This window comes from Emys orbicularis, chromosome 6, assembly GCF_028017835.1.
Source record: "Emys orbicularis isolate rEmyOrb1 chromosome 6, rEmyOrb1.hap1, whole genome shotgun sequence".
Taxonomy (NCBI): Eukaryota; Metazoa; Chordata; order Testudines; family Emydidae; genus Emys; species Emys orbicularis.
In genome coordinates this window covers 33,227,386-33,239,814 of record NC_088688.1, presented here as the reverse complement: position 1 = coordinate 33,239,814, position 12,429 = coordinate 33,227,386, and the positions used below count along the sequence as shown (strand labels likewise).

The 12,429-nt window shown below is 44.1% G+C and overlaps 1 protein-coding gene across 7 annotated transcripts; it reads left to right on the top strand.

Moving 5' to 3' along the window:
* Nucleotides 1-3,866: 3,866 nt before the first annotated feature.
* On the top strand, nucleotides 3,867-11,822 carry MOCS2 (molybdenum cofactor synthesis 2). 7 transcript variants are annotated; one of them, XM_065406169.1, is made up of 6 exons: nucleotides 6,238-6,337; nucleotides 7,018-7,147; nucleotides 8,399-8,526; nucleotides 9,478-9,631; nucleotides 10,913-11,036; nucleotides 11,737-11,822. In XM_065406169.1, the coding sequence occupies exons 3-6, from the start codon at nucleotides 8,406-8,408 to the stop codon at nucleotides 11,803-11,805; spliced, it is 468 nt and encodes a 155-aa protein (XP_065262241.1). In that variant the 5' UTR covers nucleotides 6,238-6,337; nucleotides 7,018-7,147; nucleotides 8,399-8,405; the 3' UTR covers nucleotides 11,806-11,822. The 7 variants fall into 7 exon arrangements, 6 of the variants coding, with proteins under 6 accessions (XP_065262244.1, XP_065262245.1, XP_065262242.1 ...); XR_010561484.1 differs by lacking the exons at nucleotides 8,399-8,526; nucleotides 9,478-9,631; nucleotides 10,913-11,036; nucleotides 11,737-11,822 and adding exons at nucleotides 3,867-3,940; nucleotides 4,565-4,686; nucleotides 5,992-6,138 and having other exon boundaries at nucleotides 6,236-6,337; nucleotides 7,018-7,114; XM_065406170.1 differs by lacking the exons at nucleotides 6,238-6,337; nucleotides 7,018-7,147 and adding an exon at nucleotides 6,062-6,138.
* The last annotated feature ends 607 nt before the right edge of the window (nucleotides 11,823-12,429 follow it).

Here is a 12,429-nt window from a genome sequence, read left to right as displayed (position 1 = left end):
AATTGCCTTCTTATTGTCTTTTGACTTATTGGCTATTGCTATTTCATTGAGTTCTTTGGCTTCCCTTTTCAGTTGCCTACTTTTTTTTTTTTAACATGTTACTTATATCAATGCCATTTACTTCCCCATTTCCCCATCCTTTATAGGTTGATTTTTTTTTTTTTTTACACTTTATCGCTGCTTCCAACCAGAATGTCTTTTTGCCTAGCAAAAGCGGTGATGGGGAGGGGGTTTGTGTGTGTCTTTGGAAGTGTGGCTTTCTGGGCATCCCGTAAGATATCCTCAAACACTTTCCACTTTAAGTTATGTTCCCATTCAATTATGATGACAATTGCTTTAAGCTTTGGAAAACTGGCCTTTTTTGATGTTTCAAATATACACAATACATTGTGACATACTGTAACCCAAGGGAACGCCCTGTAACCCCAATATTCATCATTCATATATGGTTGTGAAACTTCGTACAAAACATGCCATGTAAGATATCATATGAAAGGTCATGATCTGCTGAAACTCATTGATTCATCACCAGACAATGGGATTACCCAACTCTGGGACTCGGCAAAGCACACCAGGCCATGTCTGGGCTAGTATTTTCCAGGCACATGGACTGAGGGTCTAAAATAAAGGACAGTGGCATCATGCAATTAGCTTTCCTTCCCCCACCTACACTAAAGGCAACAAGAACACTGGGAAGACAAAGACTTGAACTGAGGAGACTGGTGCCAGGCTGAAAAGAAACGCCTGCATATTAAGGACTGTAACTTACCTGCAACATCCAGAGGGGTGAGAGAAACTGCTTGATCCAAATATTGCTTGTCTAAAAAGGTTTAGGATTTAGACTGCATGTTTACTTTTTATTTTCTTTAGTAACTATCTTTGACTTTTATGCCTACCACCTATAATCACTTAAAATCTATCTTTCTGTAATTATCTTAACCAGTGAGTTTGTCTGAAGTGCTTGGGGAATCTGCTCAGGTTACAAAGGCTGGTGCATTTCCACTTTCCTTTGATGAAGTGGTGAACTAGTTAATAAGCTTGCACTGGTCAAGAGAAGAACTTGAGCTGTGCAAGACAGTATATTCCTGGGGTGCAAGGCTGGGGGCTTGCTGGTGTTTCAGTGTGTATAGTTTATGAGAGTATTTATTCAATTTAGCTGGGTGTGCCTCTGCATGCTGATAGCTGAGTGATAACAGCTGTTGGAGGGGTTAGATGCTTGTCACTGGCAAAGCACTGTAAGAGACAGCCCAGGCTGGAGAATAAAGGGGGCACAGCAGTCTCAGAATTCCAGGTTGTACCTCGGGGGTCCTGTCACATACATGTTGGTGAAATCATTAATCATGAAATAAGTTAATGTCAAGTGATATCAAATGGGCATATTTGAACTAAATAGATGCAACATATCTTAATGCATGAGAAAAAACAGGTCCATTAAGCAAAGTCTCCAATTAAACAAATTGATATCAAGAGAGCTTCTCAGCGTTGGGTGTAGTTGGGATGAGAGCCTGCCATTTCCAGCAACTCTTGTCAGATATCAATTCAAACCTTAAAAAAAGCAGAAAATTAGCAAAAATACTTTTTTTAACACTATCATTCATTAAGCCGTTTTCATTCCTCTATTTCCAGGGCCGGCTCTAGGATTTTTGCCACCCCAAGCAAAAACAATTTTGGCTGCCCCCCCCCCCCCGTTTTTTAATTACCCCACCCCCGGCCCCACCTCAACTCCTCCCCTTCCACAAATCCCCAGCCCTGCCTCCTCCCCCCAGGCTCTCAAGCCTGGGACGGAGGGGGAGCAGCGGCGCGCGAAACGGCCGCTCGGGATCTCCCCCTCCCAGGTTTGAAAGCGTGGGAGGAAGGGGGAGACACCGAGCCGCCGCGGCGCGCGAAACAGCTGATTCGCGCGCCGCTGCTCCCCCTCCCTCCCAGGCTCCCATTAAGGACCATCAGCTATACAACTGACCCATTGAGAGAAGGCAGATATGCCTTGTAACTCAGCAAAGTATGCAGGAACTTGCCCATGTGACTCCAGACTCCATTTTGCTATAATTTTCCACAGTAAGAACAAAGAGGTGTTCTTACACCTGGAAAAGGCTATAAAAGGCTGATGCCTCATCTCTATCTTGTCTTCAATCCTGCTTCTTACCTCTGGAGGGACTTTGCTACAAACTGAAGCTCTGAACAAAGGACTGAATGACCCATCCCAGCTGTGGATGTACTCCAGAGACTTGATTTAAACCTGCAGTTTAATTCATCACTGCTACAAGCTTGAACCAAGAACTTTGCCATTACTGTATGTAATTGATTCCATTTAACCAATTCTGGCTCTCATCCATATATTTTTCCTTTTACGAATAAACCTTTAGATTTTAGATTCTAAAGGATGGCAACAGCGTGATTTGTGGGTAAGATTTGATTTGTATATTGACCTGGGTCTGGGGCTTGATTCTTTGGGATCGAGAGAACCTTTTTTCTTTTATTGGGGTATTGGTTTTCATAACCATTTGTCCCCATAACGAGTGGCACTGGTTGTGATACTGGGAAACTGGAGTGTCTAAGGGAATTGCTTGTGTGACTTGTGATTAGACCAAAGTCCTCTTTGGCTGGTTTGGTTTGCCTTAGTGGTGGAAAAACCCCAGCTTTGGGCTGTAACTGCCCTGTTTTAAGTAATTGGTCCTGAATTGGCACTCTCAGTTGGGTCCTGCCAGAACCAGCATCGTTACAGCATCATAAACCCATATCACTATCAGGTATCAGAAATTCTCCTCTTGTTCAAGTGATAGGGTCTTTGCATTTGGAGGAAGATTTGAAAACTATTCTGCTGCTGTGAATGTGCACGTGAGCAGCACAGTGACAACTGTAGGCCTACCTGGCCAGAGGTTTATTACATCAAAGTTTCTCAAGTTGTGGTATATGGAACATTTGTTATTGGTCTTCGGAGCATTTATTTGTCATATAATGCTGGATGCTCCTCCTTATTTCCAGCTGTTAATTGTACTGAGTCAGCTAACACTCCTTTAAATATTGTCCCACTGTTACTGTTCCATGTAACCAATTGCTGTAGTTATCAGAAAGGATGCTAGGTGATTATAAATAGGAAGGCAGGTGACCCACAAGACAATCTCTGTATTAAAATATGACACACACTATGGATATTTTGAGACCATCTGGTGTTACCATTCCTTTTAATTGCATTGTATGTTTAGAACATGAAACTGAGTGTCTGGATCCCTTGATTGCAAATTGGTTATTGATACACCGTCCAAAAAACAGTGCTGGATGTCACAGAACAAATTCAAAGCCAGGGTCGCTGCCCTGAGGACCTTTCAGCCTAATTAACTTGTAACGAATGTCCGGGAGAGCTTGTTTGTTACTGCTGAGAACGGTACCTGCTGGCTCATTTCATGCTCAGGCTAGATCCGAGGACACTCCTGCAGCGGCCTGTACTAGCTAAGGCCCTCCAGCTGTCAGTGCCAGGACACCTCTGGCCTTGGGGCATGTCGCATCTGAGCCGCCCCACCGCCAGAGACCCCGGCCTGCGACAGAGCTAGGAGCCCTGGGGATCCACGTCCATCCACCTCTCCCCGGGGTCACTAGAGCTCTAGCCCTGTTATGACCAAGCCGGGGCTGAGCCGCTCAATGCGCCCCCGGTTTGGGGTGGGCTCAGCGCTGGGGCTCCCGCTCCGCCCCCACTGTGGGCTGCCTGGAGCCGCATTTGCCTGCCCTCGGGCCGGACCCTTTGGTCTCCCCGGGCTAGCGTCTCGTTGCCCTGTAGCAGGGCGAGGGGCCCCGGCAGGCTGGAGCCCCAGCCCAGTGGGCGGGCCGGGAGGCAGGGCCAGCCGGCTGGCTCCGCGCAGCTGCTCGGGCCGGGCGCAGGCGCAGCAGCCTGTTCCCCTTCGGGAAGCGGGTTCCGACCCGCAACGCTCCGTCAATGAGCTGCGAGGTGCGTAGCCTGCACCCGGGCCGGCGGGTGTTTACACGGCACCGGGACGGGGCACGGCGGTCAGCCGGAAACGTGCCGCTCCGCCCGGCGGGGCTCGCTCCCTGCTTCCCTAGGGAGAGCCGGCAACAGCCGCTCTGCAGTGCCCCGGGCAGCCCCTTCGCTCAGGGCGTGCTGGTGTTTGCTGGACTCGGCGGCCGGGCGGCTGCAGGGGGATTGGGTGACCACGGGACACCTGGTAATCAGCTCCCCCGACACTCCCCATTTATTCTGTTGAGGGAGTCACAAGAACACTGGCCATCTCCTTAAGGGCCCCCAATGTAAGCAGTTGCAGCGGGGCCTAATTAATCATGTACGGGCTTGGGGAGCCTGGGCTGCAGTCATTGTCATGACCTGTCATGGTTATCGTGCCTAAAACGAGATCAGGCATTAACGCGAAGAAGTGAAACGAAAGTGGAGAACCACGGACTCGCATGTGATTTAAAAAAAAAATCGTAACGCTTAATCCAGCATTCTTCCTTGGATGATGTTGATGGGTTTGGGGCCCATTTCCTGCGCTATAAATACCCATTGAGGAGACAGGAGATGAATGGTGTGTAATCTGAATGGCGATTTGTCTTTCCACAGGTTGTTGCGCTGTACTTTGCCAGGAGCGCTGAATTGGCAGGTGTTCGCTCTGAGATTATTTCTGTACCGCAACAATTAACCTCTCTACAGCTGTGGGAAGAAATTGTTAAAAGGCATCCAAGGTAGTTTTAGACTAGAGCATACCTCTGGTGTGCCTCAAGTTTGGGGTTTTGTAAACTGTTAACGGAGTTACAAATGTAATATAGTTGAATTAAATGTATGTCATTTTTTCAGTATAATAAAAGTAGTAAAATCTGTTCTACATTTTGCTACTTGTGATCTTATTTGTGAGCACGTAGTTCTACAAATATGTTCAAAAGAGTGAATATTTCACTGATTTTTGCATTAAAGTGGCTGGCATTAGTAGCAGCAGCAGCTAAGCTTGCAACTGAAAGGCTGTAATTAAATATTAGAGAAGGTCTTGCCTAAAATCAAACAAAATTGGGTTTTGCGGTAGCAGTAGCAAGTACAGGTCGGTCACATCTTACGCGCATTTAACATGTGCGATTTCAGCTTTACGCGGTTGGCAAAAACAAAAAAAAAGAGGAAAAAGAACAACAATTTTAATACTGTACTTGTAGTGGGACGATTCTGCCCGCCATTCAACTCAATGTAATTTTGACTATACGCGGTTTTCGCTTTACGCGCTAACCGTGGAACGGAACCCCCGCATAAGATGAGACAGGCCTGTAATCAAACTGGAGTGTATTTTACCATATAGCCTAATACTGGATTGATTACTAAAACCTATGGACTTTGATCATTTTGTGGCCTGTAGTTTGCAAGTTTTATTCTCCCTATGAAAAGTAAATCAAATTATGTTTTACAGTAGCAAATTGTGCAAAGCTCTTGAAGATGTTGCATACCCTGACTTGGCTGGAAAATGAAATTGTGTCTTGCCTTTCTGTCAGCAGTCACCACTGGCTTCTAACCAGATCACTAACACATTGACAGTCTTACTTGCCCAGTTGGCACATCTACTTGCATCTGGGCAATAGTATTTTTCCCCCATCTGTGCTATACGCTGTAAGCGCAAAGTATAATTCCTTTATTATGATTGATTTTACCTTTTCTAAATAAAGCTTCACCACTCTTTTCTACTGGACACATGGTATCTTCCTATCCACTGTGTAGAATTTATTTTTTATTTTGCTTGAAATAACCAGCTCAATTCCTATCTTTAGAAATTTTATTGGTTTGGTTCACCACTCGCCCTTGCCCATGAAAAGATAATCACCAAGTCCAAGGGCATACAGTTGTTTGTTGTGGTTAAAAAAAAAAATAGTACAAATGCAGATGCGTAAGTCGTAATCTTACTGACTTTAGCTTCCCTGAGCTATGCACCAGTCAATTCTTCACATTTAACTATGAGAATTCATGCAAACACTTTACTTAAATGTATTTATGCTACTGCTAATCCTTCTCAGACTTGCTGCCATTCAGGATCAAGTGGTTTTCGCTGTTCGCCAGGAATACGTGCTTCTTGGGGATCAGCTTCTGGTCCTGCAGTCAGGTGACGAGGTTGCCATTATCCCACCTATCAGTGGGGGCTAACTCCAGGCAAACACACTTAGGTATGTATAGCTTCTTCTTGTAAATGGCCTATGTGGGTTGATCGTACATTGAAACATTGCTGGAATTCTCTTTTTTTTAATTTTCCTCTCTGTTTAGGGTCTAGTGATTTGTGGATGACTTTCTCCTTCTGCTAGTACTCTCTGAAAAGGTGTAACATGCATCCCCTGCAGTAGACAGCCATGATGCTGACACTGAGGTGTAAGTTGGTGCAGGAATAAATGATTAACATATTTGCAACAGATTGGAAAAAGCTTTCAAAATACTTTGGGCTAGATTCACAAAGGGACTTGGTTGCCTAGACAAATCACTGGGATTCACAAAGCCTGAGTTAGGCACTCAGACTTCCTGGGCAATGAGTGGCAGGAGCTAAGCACGTAAGAGTGGGATTCACAAAAGCCAGCACACTAGGTAGGGAGTGGCATAAACTAGCCAATAGGAGATGCCAAGGAAAAGGATGTGTCCTAAGCCCGACCCCTCTCAAGGAATTGAGTGCCTCCTTCTGCTTTGGATTCTCAGCTGTGAACCCTCTTTCAGAGTTAGGCACCAAAGGTGGTGGTGAAGGACCATCTCTCTCATAACTTTTGGCCCAGCAGTGAGGGTACATCCCTGGGATGTGGAAGACCCCTGGTTCAAGTTGCCCCTCTGCCTGAGAGGGAAGAAGGGATTTGAACAGGGATCTGCTACCTCTCAGACTATGGGATGTTTTTGATATGGGTCTCCCTCAGTCTTTCGTGTTCGTATATCATTGGAGCGGGAGGACTGTATCCTGTGTCCACTATATCCTGGGTGAGTGCTCTAATCACCAGGCTGTAGAGTCATTCACATGCTCTTGCACTCTGTCTCTCTGGCCCACCAACTAACTCATTATTTATCCACAGTGGAACAGCTTTAAAGGGAGGCCCATGTCAGACTATCCCATAGCCTAGTAGCTACAGCACTCACCGGAGAGGTGACAGATTCCTCTTCAAATCCCTTTTTCCCTCAGGCGGTGGGACTCCTACATCCCAGGTGAGTACCCTAATCACTGGGCCACAAGTTAGGAGGGAAGTCCAGCCTCCCCACCCCCACTTTGTGTGGTGTTAGCCATGGTCTGAGCATACCTATGGGATTGGCCCCACGAGTGAGTTAGGAGGAGGAATGCCTATCTTCCATTGCTTTGTGCATCACACTGGGGCTTAGGTGCCCAGCTACCTAGAGTGAGACAATAGTGTGCATGCTCAGAAGCTGAAAAATAGGCTCCTTGGAAACTTTCAATGCAAAAACTTAGGTGCTAAGGAAGGTTGAGTGCCTATGGAGTTTGATCGCAGCTAAGCAGGGGTTTTATGAAGACTAGTGGTGCCTAAGTCCCTTTGATAATGTCCTTTAAGTTGTATTTTTTAAAGATCTTGTTGTGCTTTTATAGTTGTTGGCTTTCAGTAGAGGTGCCAATCCTCATGGTTGGCTAATATCACAATAAAAAGAAACCTTTTTTCACTTTGACTTTTTAAAATTAAGATGCTAGAGAGATGATTTAAAGCAATTTTGAAATATAAAATTATCCTGTTTCTCTTTTGCTAAAAGAACATCTCTCCTTTCAGATAGTCTCAGTGGATGAAATACTCACTGTCTCAAGAACTATAAATCGGGATAACTCCACTGATTTATGCTGGTGCAACTGAGATCAGAATCTAGTTCACTGCTGTTAAACGAGCTCCTCCTCATGCTTCCCAGATTAAGTGACATCTCTTGTTCCCATAGAAAGTGGAGGTATCCCTTTCTGGACTGGTTGCTGCTCTATCAATGAGCCCTGGCTGAAAGAATGCTTTTAAACTGCCCCTAGAGCAGTTTTTTTTATCATAATAAGGTTCCCTGCCTTCTTCTAACTCCAGACAGTTTATAATTTGACATTCTTACTATAGCCAGTCATACAGTAGGACATGCTAGCACAAGGGTCTCAGTTAGCTGATCCCACTGCAGACTGGGTCCTAGAATTGGTATATTAAAACAAACTGAGCCCCTGTACCTCCAGAAATTGCCAACAAGAAGTGCAATTAGTATTCTCCCAGCAAAGGGGCTAAGAACTAATTCTGCATGGGGACTGACCTACTTTTTCATTTCTGCTGGTGAGCCCTACAGCTGAGGCACGTTAGTGGGTGCCATACATTTGCTGGATAAATTCAGGCCTCACGGCTGTTTAAAAAGCAGCTTCCAAATGGCCAATGTAACCAGAAAAGTAACTTATTAAATCTTTGAGTTCTGTAGCTTTCTGTTTCCTTCCAGAGAAGCCATGAATGAAAATAAAGATGAACCCAAAGATTTCATCAAACTGAACTATGAAAAACTCTCTACAGATGAAGTGTCAGAGCTGGTGATTTCTCCATGCTGTGGGGCTGTGTCCCTGTTCATAGGTGAGTTTAATGCTCCTAAAATAAATCCCTGGATGTGTATATCCATCAATAAGTAAAGCACAGGTCACCTCATAAGTTCAACCTCATGCTTCTGAGACTACTTAAAAAATAAGTCTCTGGGACAAACCAATAATATTTAGCAAATTATGTATTAATCATTTTGAGCAAGATCATGGCCAGCCCTCATGCAATAGGGAATGAGGTCCTAAGGAGCCTCCTTGCTGGTGTGGTCAGCCTAGAATTGCAGCCCCTATATTGGGGAGCACAGGGACTGCTAGTTTCTCCCCCGGAGTAACTTACACAAAAGGAGATGGGGAGTAGATAGAACTATGGTTCTGTCAACCTCATGTGCTGACCACCAGGGCTGTCCCTCCACCACCCTCCAGTGTAGGGCTGGGGTTAAATGTCACAGTATACCCCATATGCAACTTACCTCTTCATAAAATAGTATCTGAAGAGATGAGACTTAATTCTAGCCTTGTGGTTAGTATATCAGGACCTACATTTTCAGAACCCTTTGTGCTCAGAAGTGAGTACCATTGTGTGCCTAAATTTCATACAGTTATTCATGTTGTATGAGCAACTGCAGTGACAACAGGCACAACTTTCTAAACATATAGGGCCAGATCTGTGCTAGTGAAGATGTTGCCATCTTGGGCATTGGTAACTCCAGCATGTAAAATCTGTGGGTTAAATTCTGTCCTTTGTATACGTTAAGAATTGCTAACGTACTTAAAAAACAATCACTTCCAGCTCATTGCAGTGAGCTGGTTGAACCTTTTCCAGAATAAGAAATATGTAGTTTGACATTCTTAGATCGTATGCTCTTTGGGGCAGGGAGTATATTTTTGTTCTAGCACAATGGAGTCCTGACCCAGGACTGGAGCTCCCACGTACTATTGCAATAGAAATAAATAACTTATTTGTTTTTAGTAATTCATTTATTTTTAGGTACTACAAGGAATAACTTCGAAGGGAAAAAGGTGATTCACTTAGAATATGAAGCATACTCACCAATGGCAGAAGCTGAAATAAAGAAAATCTGTAGAGATGTTAGACAGAAATGGCCTTCAGTCAAACATATAGCAGTGCACCATAGACTTGGGTATGTATGACCAAGATGTATCTAACTAAATCTGAATTAAATGTCAGTATGCTTGTAATTGCATATGGTGTGGGCAGGAACCTGCATATTATCTGCTGCGAAACCTGCCACTGAATCCACCCCTTACTGCAAAATTGTGCTGCAGTGCCTGGTCATTTTAAAAAATCAGTTTCCATCTCTGAGTTGCCAAAGAAACTTTCAAAACATGAACCACGTACAAACCAGTGCGGTGATGGATGCCTGAGGCTGCGCGTAGCCTGAAACACAGTGAAAATAAAACTAAGAATTATCTGAAGCTGCCATAGTGTTTCCAGTCTCTTGCCCTGGGGTACCACAGAATCCAAGCCCTTCACTACAGAAATTAAGTCAAGTTTACCAGAGTATACAAGGTCTAGAATTCAGTCCTACCCTGGAATATCTTTGAAATAGGCATTGCCAGTCATGCTGGCTGGGAGATCAAGGGTTTTTCCCACGACTTGACAATTACCCTTTTGTTGAGTTTAAAATGCAGATCCATTGGAAAGTAATGGCGCATGAATCTTACCAGGTCCATCCTGTACTGGGATCTCCTGGAATCAGTGAAATCAGTGGGTAGATGCAGGTTTTGGTGCTAGTGGAGCCTGATTCGGGATCAGGGTCTAATTTGAGCACATCACAAATGGCTGCCTCCCTACCTCTCAGCAAAGATAACCTAGCATTACTGAACAGTGGTAATGTGAGACTTCACTTATTTTTACAAAATGTATTACACTAGATGAAAAATATCCTCATAATTTGAAACTAAAAATATTTACAAACTCAGTGTGGATGCAGAACCGTGCTATTAGCGGGCCAAACTGTACTGCCAGGTTCACATGTGCAGCCTGTCAGTGATTATGCAGGTACACAGAGGCTAGAACTGGCCCTTACTGATTGATACTTGTTCACTGGTAAAACTCAGTCCCTTGCAATGGGTTTCACAATCATTTTTGCAAGTTAGCAAAGTTCTGCTCTATGCTGCATTGTCTAAAACAATTTTCCTATCTAATCCTATAAACCTGTTTTAAAAAGAAAAATTGAGGAAATACGTTTGTAAAAAGCGTAGGATTTGAACATCGGTTGCTGATTCAAGTTGAGTGGGTTTTGTGTTTTTAGAGTATAAGCTGTTTGGGACAAGGATGCTCATTTACTTTGTGTTGTGTACAGTGCCTTGGGAGAATGGAGCCCAGCCATTGTTGAGGACTTTAGATGCTAATGCACTGTAAATGTTACGTCCAATGTCCTATTCCTGTCTTTCCCTAGTTTAGTTCCAGTAACAGAAGCAAGTGTGATTGTAGCAGTCTCCTCTCCACACCGAGTGGCATCTCTTGAGGCTGTGCAATACTGCATCAACACTTTGAAAGCAACTGTTCCAATTTGGAAAAAGGTGAATTTAAGTATTGCACTTTACAAAAAGTGCCAACCTTCGTCTTCACCGTGTTCTCTGTCTCTGGAGTCCGATAGTTCTATAAGCACTTAAAACCGTCAACTGTCCACTTCTGTGATTTATATTGCAGAGGGATGTAAGGGACTGTGGCTATGGACTGAGAAAGGATGATCAGTGCTTTGGGACAGGACTGGTTCTGGGTTCCAAATGTTCAGTTCTGAGGACTTGGCTCTTGATTGTCAGCTTCCAGTATTTTGGGTGTTAGTCATTTTTTTAGCATCTCTGATTTATGAACAAGTTAAATATCTTCCTTTCTAAAATAAAGGCTCAGTAGTTTAATATGGAATAATGTAAAAGGCAAATACATTAAAACTTGATCATCACGAGCACTATGTTTGCTGCAGCTTATGCTTTCATTCATGAGCTCTGTGTAGGTGGACCCTGCACAGAGCCCTACTAATTTCAGTGGGGATCTGCATAGGCTTGGTGTGTCCCTCCATGGAAATTATTGCAGAATCAGGGCCTGACACTGTATGCATCTCAAGACAGTGTCTTCTTTTTCTGTGTGTCTGCCAAACACTATGCAAATTGTTTGTACTGTATAACTAATAGCAGATTAGCTGTTAAATTTTTGTGCACTGGTTGTATTTGTATGTAGCAGACTCCTGAAGCACTTCCCATTTTTTGTTTTTGTTTGCAGGAGATTTATGAGGAGGAATATTCTTGGAAAGAAAACAAGGAATGCTTTTGGGCAGATGTGGAAAAATAACTCCACCTCCAAAGTCACTCTACTGTGCATGCAGATCAGCCTTTAGTTGTAGATACTTTACAGCAGTGGTGGGCAACCTGCGGCCCATCAGGGTAATCAGCTGGCAGGCCGTGAGACAGTGTTTACATTGACCGTCCGCAGGTGGGAAGCGGGAAACAGTGGCCAGCATGTCCCTGTAGCCCGTTCTGCTTCCCGCAGCTTCCATTGGCCGGGAACAGCGAACCACGGCCACTGGGAGCTGTGGGCAGCCATGCCTGTGGACGGTCAATTTAAACACGGTCTTGTGGCCTGCCAGCAGATTACTCTGACAGGCCGCAGGTTGCCCACCACTGCTCTACAGTAAATCTAACTAGTAATAGCGTATGCATTATAACAAACACTTGAGTCTAAGACAGAATGAAATACAGACAGTAATTAGATTAAGTTCACAAATAACTTTTGTTTTTTTTGTAAAATCACCCAGCTGTGCTTTTTTTAAATAGCTAGACAGTTTTTTAAAACCATTTCCCCAAAAATGCTTAATTGAAAGGAGTCTAGTTTTATATACTATATGCTGCTTTAATACCTTTATTCTGGCACCTTGTGTGTTCACTGCAGCACTGGAGAGCACAACATGACAATCAG

Bases quoted from the DNA above. Each gene is read 5' to 3' on its own strand.
- MOCS2 (XM_065406170.1), top strand. From the start codon at position 8,406: ATGAATGAAAATAAAGATGAACCCAAAGATTTCATCAAACTGAACTAT. The intron at 9,632-10,912 runs GTATGTATGACC...GTCTTTCCCTAG, and splicing joins GCAGTGCACCATAGACTTGG to TTTAGTTCCAGTAACAGAAG. The intron at 11,037-11,736 runs GTGAATTTAAGT...TTTTGTTTGCAG, and splicing joins CTGTTCCAATTTGGAAAAAG to GAGATTTATGAGGAGGAATA.